This window comes from Hyla sarda, chromosome 2, assembly GCF_029499605.1.
Source record: "Hyla sarda isolate aHylSar1 chromosome 2, aHylSar1.hap1, whole genome shotgun sequence".
NCBI classification, from domain to species: domain Eukaryota; kingdom Metazoa; phylum Chordata; class Amphibia; order Anura; family Hylidae; genus Hyla; species Hyla sarda.
Window position 1 is genome coordinate 268751505 of NC_079190.1, and position 17567 is coordinate 268769071.

Sequence of the window (17567 nt, forward strand, 5' to 3'; positions counted from 1 at the left end):
TAGTCAGCGGGCTTTCGTACACATCAGGAGCAAAACTTGAAGGAGGAAGTCCAAACGTGATTCGACACACAAAGGAGAGTAAGTAAAATTTAAAAATCCTTTATTTAATCCATAACAGTTAAATGTCCAGACGGACTACACATATAAAACGTATGTAAAGTCTGTTATGGATTGAATAAAGGATTTTTACATTTTACTTACTCTTTATTGAGTGCCGGATTGTCTTGCATTGTACTATGGCTACAAAAGTGTATCCCTTGCACCTGAAGCAATGGAATTTTGGTCGTAATTTGGTTGAGAAGAGCTTGACTGCACAGAGCCTAGACTTCAATCCTGGCAATAGTTAGATAGGCCTCATCACTGAGCCTCAATAATGCTTCAGTGCTCAAATAGTTACAAATCCACTCAGCTTAGCTGTGAAATCTAGTAAATGACATATTATACATTACAATTCTTATAATGTCCACTAGATGGTGGCAGAGTTCTGGTGCCCATGTCATAAGGTAGCGCACAAAACATCAAAACAGCTTGACAGCATAGGCTCAGACAGCATATCTCTCAACGTGCATCAATGTCCATATCTATATTGCTTGGATAGTGATGTACATGATACTGTATGCTGTTTTGTGTAACTTTTTTTTTCATAGGACTGCACTTGAGTGTTCTGCATAGAATCAGAAGCCAAAAAAGTTGGAAAATACAGTTTTTTTTATTTTGCCCCAGAATTTTTATTTTTATTTTATGATATATTTAGTAAAATGAGTGATGTCATTACAAAGTACAATTTCTGGCACAAAAAAAAAAAAAAAAAACAGGCCCTCATAGGGTTCTCTAGGTGGAAAATTGAAAGCGTTCTAGCTATTAGTAGGTGAGGAGGATACAACGAAAGTGTAAAAATGAAAAATCCCTTGAACCCCTTAAGGACCGGGGTTTTTTTTCGTTTTTGCATTTTCGTTTTTTCCTCCTTACCTTTAAAAAATCATAACTCTTTCAATCTTTCACCTAAAAATCCATATGATGGCTTATTTTTTGCACCACCAATTCTACTTTGGAATGACGTCAGTCATTTTACCCAAAAATCTACGGCGAAACGGAAAAAAAATTCAATGTGAGACAAAATTGAAAAAAAAAAACGCCATTTTGTAACTTTTGGGGGCTTCCGTTTCTCCACCTTCTCTTTATTCTGTAGGTCCATATGGTTAAAATGATACCCTACTTATGTAGGTTTGATTTTGTCGTACTTCTGGAAAAAATCATAACTTCATGCAGGAAAATTTATACGTTTAAAATTGTCATATTCTGACCCCTATAACTTTTTTATTTTTCCGCGTATGGGGCGGTATGAGGGCTCATTTTTTGCGCCGTGATCTGAAGTTTTTAGCGGTAACATTTTTGCATTGATAGTGACCAAAAATGCACTATTTTGTAGCTGCTGAATACTACAGAGGAAATTCTTTTCTTTTTGGAATGCTCTCTGATGACATCACGAGCACAGTTTTCTCTGCTGACGTTATTATAATAATAATAACACTTTATTTATTGTTGTCCTTAGTGGGATTTGAACCCAAGTCCCCAGCACTGCAAGGCAAGTACCCCTTTAAGGCTAAGTTTCCACTTGGTTTTTTTCCTGGCAGTTTTTGGAAAACAGTTTTTCAAAAGGGATAGGACATATAAAGGAAGGACTTACACTTCTCCCTTATGGATCCACTTCTGACTTTGGCTCAAAAACTGCAGTGGCTGTTTTCCAAAAACTGCCAGAAAAAAAAACAAGTGAAAGTTAGCCTAAGGGGTAAGTAGCTGCAGATACTTAGCATTTACCTAGTATAAAATAAATGGAAGTAGAATTAGTTCTTCTTCTCAAAGTGATGCTTTATTCTTTAGTTGTAACTGCATAGCCTTCCTTAATCTGAGCGCCCAATTGTGTGTTTGTTTCCTCCGTATCTACGCATGTCCTTCTCCCTCAAATATTCAGTCTATTAAAATATTACCAGGGAGGACTGGCTGCCAGGCATCCCTATCTGGGGTAATAATAGGATGACAAAAGAAAAACTCTGCTTGTTTTCCCTGTCAGCAGAATGACAGTGGACTTTATTAAAACTGGCAGCACCTACTGACTCACATCTAATATCTATGGCTATTGTTCGCTGCATGATCTCATTCTTATCGGTGTCCCCGCTACGGACCTGTCTGCACAGGGAATGGTCTGCAGTTGTGCATTGTGGGAAACATTGTACAATATAAAGAGTTAATCTCTTAGCATGCTTGCCAGCAAGATGCTGTCTAAAGTATTTTATCTAAAGAATAGTGCTTATGGATGTCAAGTGACAGTCAGCATAAGTATAATATATATGTAACACTCACGTTTCAGTAGACAGGAACTCTGGTGGTAGTGGATCCGCTGGACCTGTGTGGCAGATGACAGGACCGTACCAGGGAGCAGAGTCTAAGGTGCCGCTGGTTTTCACCAATGCCCGCCGTAAAGCGGGATGAACTTGCTGTGGCAGGCGGCACCAAGGTCACTACCCCTGGCATGGCTCGACCACACAGGCGGGTGAGGAAATTCTAGGTACAGTTAGGATACGGCAACTCGTGGTCAGGATAGCAGAAGGTCAGGGCAGGCGGCACAATAGCGTAGTCAGGAACGTAGCAGGTAGTCAGTGGGCAGGCAGCAAAGGAGCAAGGTCAGGTCAAAGAGCAAAGGGTACGATACACAGCAAGGCAATACTCAGAAACGCTTTCTCTCAGGAACTAGGGCAACAAAGATCCGTCAGGGAAGTGTGGGAGGTGGAGGAATGTATTAACTGAGCCACAGTTGTTACTTAAGTAATGGGTGCACTGGCCCTTTAAATCTCAGAGCTCCGGCGCGCCCGTGCCCTAGAGGACGGGGTCACGCGTGCTGGAGCAGAGAGGCAGAGGAGGAGACAGGAGGAGCAAGAGGTGAGTGACGGGCTGGGATTCGCATGCGGGCGCGTCCCGCGAAGCGAATCCCAGCCCCGCCGGCAGCAGAAGGAGACGGGGCCATATGTCCTACAGCTGCAGTACAGATATTTTCTATGTCCTTCACCCCAGGATGTAGAAAAGCCATGGGCCATGTTAAAAACAAAAATGTATAGATAGTGCTTTTATGTCACACAGATTCATAAAGCTGGGCTAATGTTACAATAGTCAGATTTCGAAGATTAAAAAAAAATAAGGTTCTGCACTGTGTACCCCATAGGCCTTTAGGGTGCATTCACACATTTCTAAATTTGTTGCAGAATTTTGTTGTGGCTGAAAAACAACCCCATTCAGGAACCGATACATTGAAACAAACTGCAAATGTGCAAGATAGAAATGAACCAGCAAATCCCCAAAAAATGTTACTCTCATAGAAGACCACCCCTTTACACAGATTTCCTGTGACAAAGATAGATTTTGGAAAGGATAAGCAAAACAGCTCTCTGACTGAAAGGAAAGCCACCTCCAAAAAGCTGTGTCAGAGAGCTGCTTTGCATATCCTTCTTTCCAGGAATCCCATTAGAGCATTAATGGCCCATAAGTCTCCACACATTTTTATGGTGCTCTCCGCAAGAAGAAACACCTTTGATCCCCACGTATATTATGAATATTGACCATCTTCACTAAGAAGTCCACGGCCTTGTGCTCAAGGGAAAAAATAAATTCAAATTTATCATGATTCTGTAATCAATACCCCATAATGATCAAGTGAAAACAGAATGTTAGAAATCTTTGCTAGTTTATTGAAAAGGAAAAACGAAAAATTGCATTGACTTAAGTATTCAGACCCTTTAATCATTTACTCTGTATTGAGTTCTTGGTTACCTTTCTTACCAAGGCCCTTCTCTCCAGATATTAGTTTGGTGGGACGGCCAGCTCTGGGGAGAGTTCTAGTTGTTCCAAACGTCATCCATATAAGAATTATGGAGGCCACTGTACTCTTCAGGACTTTCAGTACATCAGATGTCTTTTTTGTTTCCTTCTTCAGATCTGGCTCCACGCAATCTCTGAGCTCTACAGGCAGTTCTTTCTCCCTCATGGCTTAGTTTTTGCTCTGATATATATTGTCAGCTGCGAGACTTAATATAGACAGGGGTGTGTCTTTTCAAGTTATGTTCAATGAACTGAATTTACCACAGGTGCCTCTGATCAAGGTGTAGAAACAAATGATCAAGATGATCGAGAGAAATGGGAGGATCCAGAGCTAAATGTCAAGTGTCATAGAAAAGGGTCTGAATACTTATGTCCATGTGAAATTTTCGTTTTTCATTTGATTAGCAGAAGTAAGAGGAAAGGAAGAACAGAACACATCCAGAGGGATATTAGACACATTTTGGCTTGGATTCCTCGCCAAAGTCATCTAACCTGATGAAGCTCCACCTCCATTGCAAGTGAATGGAGTTTCCACAACCGCTCCCATTCATATCTGTTGGAAATTTTCCATGTGGATTACCATTCAGGAGACAGAAAAAAAAAAACATTGATTTCAATTATTTGCAGTAGATTCCGCAGGTAAGCCGGGGATGCAGATTCAAGAAGCATCTTCGGCAAATTCATCCTTGGATTTACGATGCATGTCATCAAAAGAAAAACATGTCGGATTTGCCTATAGCAAATCCATAATGTGTGAGCATCGCCAGTGTTGGATTAGGTCATCTACCGTATTTTTCGCCCTATAGGACACACCGGCATATAAGACGCACCCAATTTTAAAGGTGCAAAATCTAGAAAAAAAAGATTCTGAACCCAACAGTGATTTTCAACCTGCAGACCTCCAGATGCTGCAAAACTACAACTCCCAACATGCCCGGACAGCCGTTGGCTGTCCGGGCATGCTGGGAGTTGTAGTTTTGCAACATCTGGAGGTCCGCAGGTTGCAGACCACTGACTGGTATTGGAAGTTATACTCACGTGTCCCCGCCGCTCGTCACCGCTGCCCTGGATGTCGCTCCATCACTGTCGCCGCGACCCCGTGGTGTCCCCGACGCTCCGGACGTCTTCTTCCCCATGATCCACGCTCTCCATCGCCATCATCACTTTGCTACGCACGCCGCTTCTATTGGATGACGGGACAGCGAGCGCGATGACGTTGAAGGAGAGCGCCGTCCATGCAGGGGATCCCAGCTCTGAGCAGACACCGAGGAGGCAGGTAAGGTCCCTCTCGGTGTCCTGTAAGCTGTTCGGGACGCCGCGATTTCACCGCGGTGGTCCCGAACAGCCCGACTGAGCAGCCGGGTTAGTATCACTGTCGCTTCAGATGCGGCGGTCAGCTTTGATGGCCGCGTCTGAAGGGTTAATACAGGGCATCACCGCGATCAGTGATGTCCTGTATTAGCCGCGGGACCGACCCGATCGGTGTGTATTCGCCGTATAAGACGCACCGACTTTTCCCCCCCAGTTTTGGGGAAGAAAAAGTGCGTCTTATACGGCGAAAAATACGGTAATTTGGAAACTTTTCTGAAACTATGGAGCTCTCCACATAATCCATTATTTGGCTATGGCATGTAGAATGAATGATCAGCTGTCACTATGGAACAAACAACACAGTTTTTCAGCCTTCAGCGCTGGACGGCCACTATGTCTAATCTTTCTGGTTAAGTGCTGTGAATCTCTGCAAGCAAAGCCAGGATCTGGAATAGTAACGTCTTCAACCATAGCTAATACACAAAGAAATTGCATTTTCCATGCTCTAAAACCGTTTCATATCTCGACAGTGACTTCATAGCTTTAGCATAGATCGGTCATTGCATTAAAGATAATTTCACGTTTTATTTTTTTTTCCACCGATTTTGTACTTGAATCTCTAATTTCATGGTCAACAAACTTGGATTTTAATCACATTATCAAAGTTTTATAAATATGGAACAGCACTGGAACAGCTTTTTAGAAAATTGCCCAGCAGTTATAAACAAATTGCATCCTGGATAGACGGTGGTGGGTGTGTTTCCTTCTATCATGCCGCAAACACAATCTTGCCTAATATGATTTAAAAGACAGAAATGACATTAACTGTCTGCTAGAGAGGAACAACGACAGCCACTGTCTCCATGAATGTTAATTTTCCTTTTAGCCGTATAATAATATTAAAGTGCAATATCCAGAAATAGGGTCTGAGCAAATGTGGATAAAAAGCATTAAGGCATCCTATCAGTCACACTAGTAGCGAGTGCTACCTGCCACTTTTACTTCAGATGGTAAGGACAAATAATGGCGCACTATTCCCGCTGGTTGTGTGGTTAATGATATATGAAAGTAATGGTGGATTATTTATTAATGCTGCTCCAGCATCAGCAACAATGTACCAAGGATATATGTGTTCGCACCTGAGATTTCTTATTTTCCTACCTTAGGTGTACACTCACTAAAGCCATTCTTATACATGGGGTTTATTCACACAATATGGTCATGTTACATTACAGACTTTAGAAAACTTGTTATAAAAAAAAAAAAAATACTTACACCAGGGTTCCATGTGGTGGTTTTTTTACCTAGTAGGGCACCATGGAGGCACCTGTACGCCCTGAGTCCACTCCCTTTCTATAACACGGGCCCACGGCGGGTCGGGCCCGGCTTCTAACAACGGGCCCCGGCGCTATTAACCCTGCAGACACAGCGTTCAAAGTTGATCACCGTGTCTAAAGTGAAAGTAAACTACTCCCGGCTAGCTCAGTGGGCTGTTCGGGACTGCCGCGCAAAAGCGCTGGAGCTGGAGGACACAAAGAGGGTCCCTACCTTCCTCCTCTGTGTCCGATCGCCAAATGACTGCTCCATGCCTGAGATCCAGGCATGAGCAGTGAAGCGGCAGAATCATTGATCAATGTTATCCTATGGGATAACAATGATCAATGTAAAAGATCAATGTGTGCAGTGTTATAGCCCCCTATGGGAGCTATAACATTGCATAAAAAAATAAGAAAAAATAGAGTGGAATTTTTTTTTTTTTTTAATAAAGATCATTTACCCCTTCCTTAATAAAAGTTTGAATCACCCCCCTTTTCCCTTAAAAAAAAATACAAAAACTGTGTAAATAAACATATGTGGTATCACCGCGTGCGGAAATGTCTGAATTATAAAAATATATTGTTAATTAAACCTCACTGTCAATGGCATATCAAAGTCTGATCAGTACCGCTAAAAACTTCAGATCACGACACAACAAAATGCGCCCCACACACAGAAAAATAAAAAAGTTATAGGGGTCAGAAGATGACAATTTTAAACGTATTAATTTTCCTGCATGTAGTTATGATTTTTTCCCGAAGTACGACAAAATCCAACCTATATAAGTAGGGTATCATTTTAATCGTATGGAGCTTCAGAATAAAGATGAAGTGTAATTTTTACCGAAAAATGTACTGCGTAGAAACGTAATCCCCCAAAATGTACAAAATGGTGTTTTTTCTTCAATTTGGCACACAAATGATTTTTGTTCCCGTTTCGCCGTAGATTTTTGGGTAAATTGACTGATGTCATTAGAAAGTAGAATTGGTGGTGCAAATAAGATTTGGATTTTTAGGTGCTAAATTTAAAGAATTATGATTTTTTAAAGGTAAGGAGGAAAAAACGAAAGTGCAAAAACGGAAAAACCCTGAGACCTTAAGGGGTTAAACAAGGAACATAAATGTGTGAATGGAGCAGCAGTGAAGCATGTGTGCTGTCACTCCATTAACTGGGGTGACAGTTGATCTCTGTTCTTGGGATCAGTGGGGGTTCCAGCAGTCAGACCCTCACCTATCAGCTAGATATACCCTAACCTAGAAAGGGGATAGCTTTTAATTTTGGAATAACACCTTCAGAATCCTTTGTACAACCAATTGTGCCCAAGCTACAGATAATGCTATATTTTATGGTATTGTGAGGGAATAGTGACACAGCTTTTCATTGAGGTGCCTTTACCTGTAGACTGGTGTTTCCCAACCAGGGTGCCAACAGTTGTTGCAAAACTACAACTCCCAGCATGCCTGGACAGCCTTTGGCTGTCCAGGCATGCTGGGAGTTTTAGTTTTGCAACCGCTGGAGGCACCCTGGTTGGAAAACCCTGTTGTAGACGGAAGTAATGTTTAAGGAATTTTTCTTGTGTGTTGGGGAAAACCAATAATTGTCCTTCAGACAGATATCATCCTGAACTTCAGTAACTGGGGGGGGGGGGGGGGGGGGGCATTTATTTTTAGCCATTAAATGGGCACTGTCAGATACAAAAACTTTTGATATGTTGTAAAGCATGTATAACCAATAGGTTTTGCAATTGCTTTCATTGGATAATATTCAGTGTTTCATACTGAAAAAAAGTCAAACAACTGCCCCCCTGCCTGCTTGAACACATACTAGTCCTGCTGTGTCCATGCATCATCACCATGTCATGGACACACTTCCTTGATTGACAGCTGTGAGTGCAGGGCTCACAGCTGGAAGAAAAATCCTCCCACTGTCAGCTTGTGTCCCGCTACTGTCAGTGAGGACAAGCTGGGAGTTGTAGTTTTGCTAATGCTAGGGGAGATGTGAGCAGACAGCATACTGAGGGAGGGGGCGGAGACCTGCACAGTGAGGCCACTCCCCCTCCCTTTGAGAGGAATTCAGACTAATGAGCTAAATAAAAAGTGTAATAAAAAAATAAATAAAAGGTGCTAGACACCTAAAAATTAGATGTACATGGTCAGGATTAGGTACTGAATGATGTATTAAAAAAAAAATTTGTTGGATCTAACGGGTACACTTTAAAGTCTGCTGAAGTCAAGCAACAGTGCCATATGGAAATTCAGAAAAATGTAAATCGGAAAAGCAGATATGTGCTACTAATATGACATTTGTTTGATATGTACAGTATCTAACATAAGTGAGTCCACCCCTCACATTTTTGTAAATATTTTATTATACCTTTTCAAGTGATAACTCTGAAGAAATATGGGGGAAGATTTATCAAAAGCTGTGCAGAGGAAAAGTTGCTGAGTTGCCCATAGCAACCAATCAGATCGCTTCTTTCATTTTTCAGAGGCCTTTTCAAAAATGAAAGAAGTGATCTGATTGGTTGCTATGGGCAACTCAACAACTTTTCCTCTGGACAGGTTTTGATAAATCTCCTCCATAGTACTTAAAGCGCAATTGTCATGAAATCTGGGAGCAATAAACAGCATACAGCCTGTGTACTGTGTGCAGGTGGTGTGTACAGCAATGTTTTTGCAGGCTTTCAGGACCCCAAAAAATGCTTTTGATCAAAGCCACTGACTGTCGGATAGGCATGGTGCAAGGTAAGTTATGCCCCACCGCCGCCACGCCCACCCCCTGTATGTCAGCGCTGGGACCGCTGTGTGATTGACACACAGGTCCCAGTGCATGCGCCCTTCAGCTAATCTAACGTGTGCTCCCCCAGCGAGTGTTCTCTCCCGCCGCAGTCTTCCTCCTCAGTGCGCCTGCGCAGTGCTAGGTGCAGAGAGCGTGCTTCCTCTCTGCCCCTAGTATCAGGAACTGTCCTGCTTGCGCGTGCGTCTCCACCATAGAGAAGAAAGAAAATAACGGGCATGAGTATAATAACCAGCCAAAAAAGGTGAGCTGAAGGGCGCATGCTCTGGGACCTGTGTGTCAATCACACAGCGGTCCCAGCGCTGACATACAGGGGGTGGGCATGGCAGCAGCAGCAGGGCATCGCTTACCTCATACCATGCCTATCTGACCATCAGTGGCTTTGATCAAAAGCATTTTTTGGGGTGATGAAAGCCTGCAAATATTAGGTAAAAACATTGCTATACCCACCACCTGCACACAGTACAAAGGCTGTATGCAGGTTAGTGCACCCAGATTTCATGACAGTTGCACTTTAAAAGATAAAGCTTCCCATAGGGTAATACCATTCTGGCATGGCATTGGTGAAGTTCAAATGGTATGTTGCTCACCTTGTAGCATTGTGTTACAGACACAATGACTTATGGTTACATCAAATATATCAAATGGTGGTGGTGCTACCTTCCCGGTGTCAGCACCGCAGAAGCTTCCTGGCCGATAACATTTACAGTGGAGGTGAAAAAGTAAGCTACCAACCGTATATATAGTGTCAATGAAAATGTGGTTAAAAATAAAAGCAAGACATTTATGTAGCCAAATACAGATAGTGGATAGTGGCACGTATCTTTCTCAATGTGAATAATGGCATGGTATTTTATTATTTCTCTGTCTTTATCTCCATGTTGTAAGAATGTTATCATTTATTTTGCTTGTTTTTTATTGTCTTTAGATTGCAGATTTAGAGCAAGAGAAGAAGGATCTAGAAAGACAGATTAATGAACAGAAAGCCAAGTGTGAGGCCATTGAAAAGCGAGAAGCAGAGAGGCGGCAAGTAGAAGAGAAAAAGCATGCAGAGGAAATACAGTTCTTGAAGCGGACTAACCAGCAACTGAAGGTAAGAAATATCAATTTTTCAGTTTTCTTCTGGTACTAGATTTTTTTTTCCATTCATGTGTTTATTGTATGATTTAAGGTCAGTTTTTACCTTCATGGTCTATTCACACGTACAGTATTCTGCACCGATTTGATGCGCAGGATTTTCTGCTGCAGATTTCAAGTTCACACCACGTTTTTCAAATACGATAACCGTATACGGTTTTCCGCAAAAAAACATATGCGACTGTATCCGAAACCGCATGCATAGAGAATGCATTGTAAACCGTATTCCAAATGTTGTTTACGGTTGCATCCGTTTTGCCTCGGATACGGTTTTGCCAATTTTTCAACCGTAGGCAAAAACGCTGTCGACCACGTTTTTGCCTCCGGTTGGAAAACCGTATGCGAACCGTATGCGGTTCTTTTAACATTGTTGTCTATGAGAACCGTACACAGAATTTCAGAATACGGTTGCACACAGTTTTTCTAATCCGTTTTTGGAGTTGACACATGCGCAGATTAGAATTTCAATAGAACAATAGTAACTTTATTAAATTGCTGGAAAACTAATTCCAACAAAATAGCAAAACCGTTGGCAAAAACTGATGCAAACGGATAGAACCGTACGGGGAAAAACCGTATACGTTTTAACTTGGAGTCATACGGTTGTATACGGTTGCATACGGTTTTTGCCATACGTTTTTTAGCTGAAATCCGTATAAGGTAACCGTATTTGAAAAACGTGGTGTGAACCCAGCCTAACTGAATACAGCTTGAAATCCTGCACATCAAATCTGAGCAAAATACTGTGCACGTGAATAGACCCTTAAAGAAGTATTCTGGGTTTATAGAATTTTTATGTGTTTTTTCGGCTGCTATAAAAATAATAAAAAGTCATAGTCAGCTAGCTGGGTCCACCGCAGCTCCCACTGAAATTATTCAGTCCCCCATTCACTGATCTGCCATCTACTTCCTAGATGGCTCCAAACATATAGAAAAAGAATGAGCAAGCACTCACCACTCTTGTAGTCTTCTGGTCATTTCCCTTGAACCGGCAGGGAGGCTGGCGTAGACATGCAAGAGCGCTCAAAAGAAGTGCACGGCTGTGCACAAAAACGGACGTTTGCCTCGGAGCTCCGCTGCATGTTCATGCCAACCTCCTTGTCAGTTTGAGTAAAATGAACAGAAGACTACAGGAGTGGTTAGTGCTTGCTCATTCTTTTTCTATATGTTTGGAGTTATCGTGGACTTATACTGGAACAGAGTACCCCAACCGTATGTTATATTAGTAGTGCCGGCTACTGTGTCTGCTAGAGTTCTAAGGCTTGGTGGAAAAACTGGCACCTGGAATATCCTAGTGCTCTCAGCTTGTCTCTTTTAATATTACATCCGAGAGCTTGTCTCTTTTAATATTACTCGCCTCAGCAGTGATGGTCCTCTCCGCCAATCAACATATCAAAAATGTTACATACCCAGAATACCCATTTACAGAAGCACTTTGGTGGTATTTTTTTTGTATTTTTTTATTGACTGGGTTATCCAGCCAAAAATAAATTACGGTATCCCCTATCCACTTAGAGGTGTACTTACTTTTGTTGCCAAGGTTTAGACATTAATGTCTGTGTTGAGTTATTTTATATAGGCTGTGCACCCACTTCTTTACATTGTAGCAGTCATTACTACTTACAAAAAATTTGAAATGTGGACTGTTGGTGTATTAAAGGAGTACTCCAGAACTGGAAAATGTATCCCCTATCCTAAGGATAGGGGATAAGTTTCAGATCACAGGGGGTCAGACCGCTAGGACCCCCGCGATCTCCCGTACAGGGCCCTGGCAGACTCTGCTGCACTGTGCACAGGGCGGAATTTCCGCGCCAGATGTTTCCGGCATGGAAATTCCATTCATCCATGAAATGCATAGCCATCTATGAGATGGTGCATTCCTGTGCGGTTCTAATGCTGGCATATTATGCTGGCGCCCCACAGTTTGTGGAATGCGGACATTCCGTCGTGTGAACATAGCCTAAAGCTACTGCAGGTGCAGCTGCCAATAAGTGTTTCTATCAAACAAACAGGACTGTGATAAATCATTCAATAATGAATGTACAGATCTGTGGTGTTGAATATCAAATAAGCAAGATATACAAAAATACCTTAAACCTAGAACAAAGTCAACTTATTCCATGAAATAAGCAACAAGCCAACTCACCATCTGCCTTTTTTAAAAATAAAATGCCAAGCATTTAACTTCCATTAATTAGATTCAGCTAAGGGCATAGCCTAATATAATAAAGAATGATGTTCTATATTTATGGGTAGATTTCACCCTGTGTTTACTAAAAGGCAGGGAATCACAACCTAGTTATCACCGCTCCAGATGTTTTGTATGAACTAAAGGGCATAGAGCAGTATACAATACAAAGAGGGGAATTCACTAAAGGCTGGCGTTTTATATCTTGGCTCAAGGTAAAATATTTGAAAGTAAAGCTGGACATACACACAAAATATCTGTCAGCTCATTTGGGCAACAGCTATCTTCTCTGATCAGCACATATACATGCATGTTCACCTCGGCCAAGCATGCATGTTTTCTGAATGTGTAGAGGGGAAAGAGCCACTGCCAGACACCTCTTGTGGTGGCATATCTCTCAGAACAAATGGATGAAGCAGCTGAAATTCAACATGTCTGATCTTTATCTCCCCTGACATCTGCCACTATGGAGGAGTCAGAAGGCCCTCAAACATTAAGGGTGTCCATCTGACCCAGTGAAAATTGTGGGTTTAGCCAAAACATGTCCAATGTGTATGCATTTACATCGTAATACATTTTTCTTATTAGTGCTGTCTGTGCACCACAAATAACATTTTTCACCAGCTATGAGTTTGTGTAAATTTTAGCTACAGTATAGCTTAGTTTTTACTGTACACAGATTTGGTCAGTATTTTAAATCAGTTATACGTTTTGTAAACAAAAACTAGTACATCCAAACAGAGATGCATGCATGCACATCATGTTTTGTGTATCCGGAAGAGAATTTCAAAACCACCTGCTGTATCCCTTCCAGATCTGTTCCATACCCCATTCAATCCTATGAGCGGAACAAAGTCAGCTAGTGACTCCGGTCGGCTCATTTTCCAACCTTATCCGGCTTTTGACCGAACTGACTCTGTTGGACCCTAACCATTGGATTGTTTGGGGTACGGCACAGATCCACCAGGGATACGGCTGCAGTCTCCCGCTGGGTCTAGCTGCACAAATATGCACCCTTGATGGGGAAAAATTATGGAAAGGTTATTATTCTTTGCATTCACATCTAATTTTGTTGCTCATTACCTAATCCTAAATATGTTCATATAATGTTTACGTGCCCAGCAACTATATGTCTCTCACAAATACCTTCTATTGGTTGTTTGCTTGGTTTGTCATTCTGTGCTCTGGAGGGGGCATGTCCCCACACTCTGCATGACTAATCTTCTTTCCTGAGTGTGCTGTGCTGTGCTGTGCTGAGGCTGAGACTCTTCATCCAATCACTGAAGGCTGCTCTGTAACCCCCTCCTCTCTGTTTGTAAGCACAGAGTGCTAGTCCCACCCTCACTTACTGGACTTTGTCAATGCCTGTGCTTCAGCTTGAACAAAAATGATGCTGCAGCTGGATAGGCTTATGTTCTGGATGGTATGGGGAACACTAGTAGTGTTTTTTATAAGCCATGATTTCTATAAAAAGGAAATAACCTTTTCTTATGAAGTATATTAAAAAGGTAAAATCTTTTGAATCTGACAGTGCCCATTTAAGAGTTGTGATGTAAAATACTTACCATATCTGCAGGGTATATAAAAAAAAAGTCCTAATAGAATCTGATGTATCCATCATTAAAGGGGTGCTCCAGAGGAAAAGGAAAAAAATGCTTTTAAATCAGTTGGTGCTAAAAAGTTACAGATATTTGAACTACTTCTATTAAAAAATCTTAATGTACCTGTCATCAGCAAAAACTTTTTATATAATGTAAAAAATAACATTATAAGTATATTTGTAATATACATAGGTAAAAAAAATTTAAAAAAAATGTATATTTTGGTCCCTGCAGCTATTGTCCGTGTGTCTCTGTGAGGTGACCAAAAGTGTGGGTGGACAAGCAGGGCTCTGGGCAGTGAGGACAAGCAGGGCTCTGGGCAGTGAGGACAAGCAGGGCTCTGGGTAGTGAGGACAAGCAGGGCTCTGGGCAGTGAGGACAAGCAGGGCTCTGGGCAGTGAGGACAAGCAGGGCTCTGGGCAGTGAGGACAAGCAGGGCTCTGGGCAGTGAGGACAAGCAGGGCTCTGGGCAGTGAGGACAAGCAGGGCTCTGGGCAGTGAGGACAAGCAGGGCTCTGCGCACTGAGGACAAGCAGGGCTCTGCACAATGAGGACAAGCAGGGCTCTGCTCACTGAGGACAAGCAGGGCTCTGCGCACTGAGGACAAGCAGGGCTCTGCGCACTGAGGACAAGCAGGGCTCTGCGCACTGAGGACAAGCAGGGCTCTGCGCACTGAAGACAAGCAGGGCTCTGTACAGTGAGTCTCTGTGATATGCTTGCGATATGTGATATGCTTGTCCTGCCCTCACTTCCTGTATTTGGTCTCCTCACAGAGACACACAGGCTATAGCTGCAGGGACAGCATTGTTTCACCCCAAATTATACACGTTTAAACCAATTACAAACATACATATAATGGTATTATCTACATTATATAAAAATGTTTGCTAACAGGTACACTTTAAGCCTTCCAGTACTTCTGTATGCCTCAGAGAAAGTTGTGTAGCTGCCACAAATCCCTATAGCAAACCTCTCCTGCACTGGACAGTTCCTGACATGAACAGAGCTGTCAGCAGAGAGCACTGTGGTCAGACAGAAAAGAACAATTCAACTTCCTTTGGAGCATACAGCAGCTGATAAGTACTGAAAGATTTTTAGATAGAAGTAATTTACAAATGTGTATAGCTTTCTGGCACCAGTTGATTTGTAAATAATTTTTCCTCCAAAGTACCTCTTAAATCCAGTGTTTTATCGACTTATATGTGAAGACTACTAATCCTTTTCATTGGCATATCCATGCATTCAGGATTGACTGAAATATTGTTTACTATTGCAGGCACAGTTAGAAGGAATTATTGCTCCGAAGAAGTAACATCTGTGGACAGGATGTGTGCAGCCTGGAATCTATGCTCATGCTAATGCCAAGAAACTAATACTTTTACCTCTAGGACACATTTCTAATTATATTTGGCTTTTATATATTAAAAATCCCTCTGACATGAAGAATATTAAGATGCCGCTCATTCTATAATGAAACACCTCTATATATATTTATTAGCCAAGTTCTTTTGATGGTAAAATTGTTCTAACCTCTTTCCAAGTCTTATTGTATTTTGTGGGTTCTTAATAGGAAATCGCACATGACATTGTACTGCTGGGCAGAGTTTAAAACATATTTCTGACATATAAAGAATAGAGAATGACCATCTGCTCCACACAGGCAGTCAGAGAGAAAGCTGGCACAATGGTGGTGGTCCGACTGAGTCCTGATCCCTCCAGTGATATTTAGTAAAACCCCATTGTGGAAAAGCCCCTTTTAATCTGGACCCAGGAGTAGCTAAAATTGTGGAAACGTCTTGCTCCTGTTCCATTAGGAATATGTGGTCTAGCACTCCAGCCCTTTTGTCAAGTCATAGGAAAATTAAATATAATATGTAAAACAATAATCAAATCATCTTCAATGTGATCAAAAAGTGACAGGTAGATGGCACAATTGTGACATGAAAGGAAACTTGTAGGACACCCCTTTTAACATTAGTAAATATTACACTTATACCGTCATGGCGGTAAATGTTGGCACCCCTGAAATTTTTCAAGAAAATGAAGTATTTCTCACAGAAAAGGATTGCAGTAACACATGTTTTGCTATACACATGTTTATTCCCTTTGTGTGTATTGGATCTAAACCAAAAAAGGGAGGGAAAAAAAGCTAATTGGACTTAATGTCACACCAAACTCCAAAATGGGCTGGACAAAATTGGCACCCTTAATATTTGGTTGCACACCCTTTGGAAAAATCTCTCCACAGGTGTTCGATGGGATTTAGATCTGGACTCATTGCTGCCACTTCAGAACTCTCTAGCGCTTTGTTGCCATCCATTTCTGGGTGCTTTTTGACATATGTTTGGGGTCATTGTCCTGCTGGGAGATCTCGGACGTAAACCCAGCTTTCTGAACAACCCAAAATCCGTTGGTTATCCTCAGATTTCATGATGCCTTGCACACATTCAAGGTACCCAGTGCCAGAGGCAGCAAAACATCATTGATCCTCCACCATATTTCACTGTAGGCACTGTGTTCTTTTCTTTGTAGGCCTCATTCTGTTTTTGGTAAACAGTAGAATGATGCGTTTTACCAAAAAGCTCTATCTTGGTCTTATCTGTCCACAAGATGTATTTCCAGAAGGATTTTGGCTTACTCAAGTTCATTTTGGCAAAATGTAGTCTTGCTTTTTTATGTCTCTGTGTCAGCAGTGGGGTCCTCCTGGGTCTCCTGCCATAGCATTTCATTTCATTTAAATGTCGACAGATAGTTTGCGCTGACACTGATCCTCCCTGAGCCTGCAGGACAGCTTGAATATATTTGGAACTTGTTTGGGGCTGCTTATCCATCATCCGGACTATCCTGCATTGACACCTTTCATCAATTTTTCTCTTACATCCACACCCAGGGAGATTAGCTACAGTGCCATGGGTTGCAAACTTCTTGATAATGTTGCGCACTGTGGACAAAGGCAAATCTAGATCTCTGAAGATAGACTTGTAACCTTGAGATTGTTTATATTTTTCAACAATTTTGGTTCTCAAGTCCTCAGACAGTTCTCTTCTCCTCTTTCTGTTGTCAATGCTTGGTGTGGCACACACAGACACACAATGCAAAGACTAAGTGAACTTCTCTCCTTTATATCTGCTTTCAGGTGTGCTTTTTATATTGCCCACACCTGTTACTTGCCCCAGGGGAGTTTAAAGGAGCATCACATGCCTGAAACAATCTTATTTTTTCCCAATTTTGAAAGGGTGCCAATAATTTTGTCCAGCCCATTTTTGGAGTTTGTTGTGACATTATGTCCAATTTGCTTTTTTTCCTCCCTATTTTGGTTTAGTTCCAATACACACAAAGGGAATAAA

At 41.8% G+C, this 17567-nt stretch overlaps 1 protein-coding gene across 1 annotated transcript in view; it reads left to right on the plus strand.

Moving 5' to 3' along the window:
- Nucleotides 1-15755, plus strand: part of DNALI1 (dynein axonemal light intermediate chain 1) — a 30190-nt gene extending 14435 nt beyond the window's left edge. Inside the window, exons 5-6 of the mRNA XM_056557126.1 lie at nt 10223-10387; nt 15497-15755. Of these exons, the coding sequence (XP_056413101.1) occupies nt 10223-10387; nt 15497-15532 (201 nt within the window). The 3' untranslated portion in view covers nt 15533-15755. The remainder of the gene's footprint in view (nt 1-10222; nt 10388-15496) is intronic.
- Nucleotides 15756-17567: the final 1812 nt, after the last annotated feature.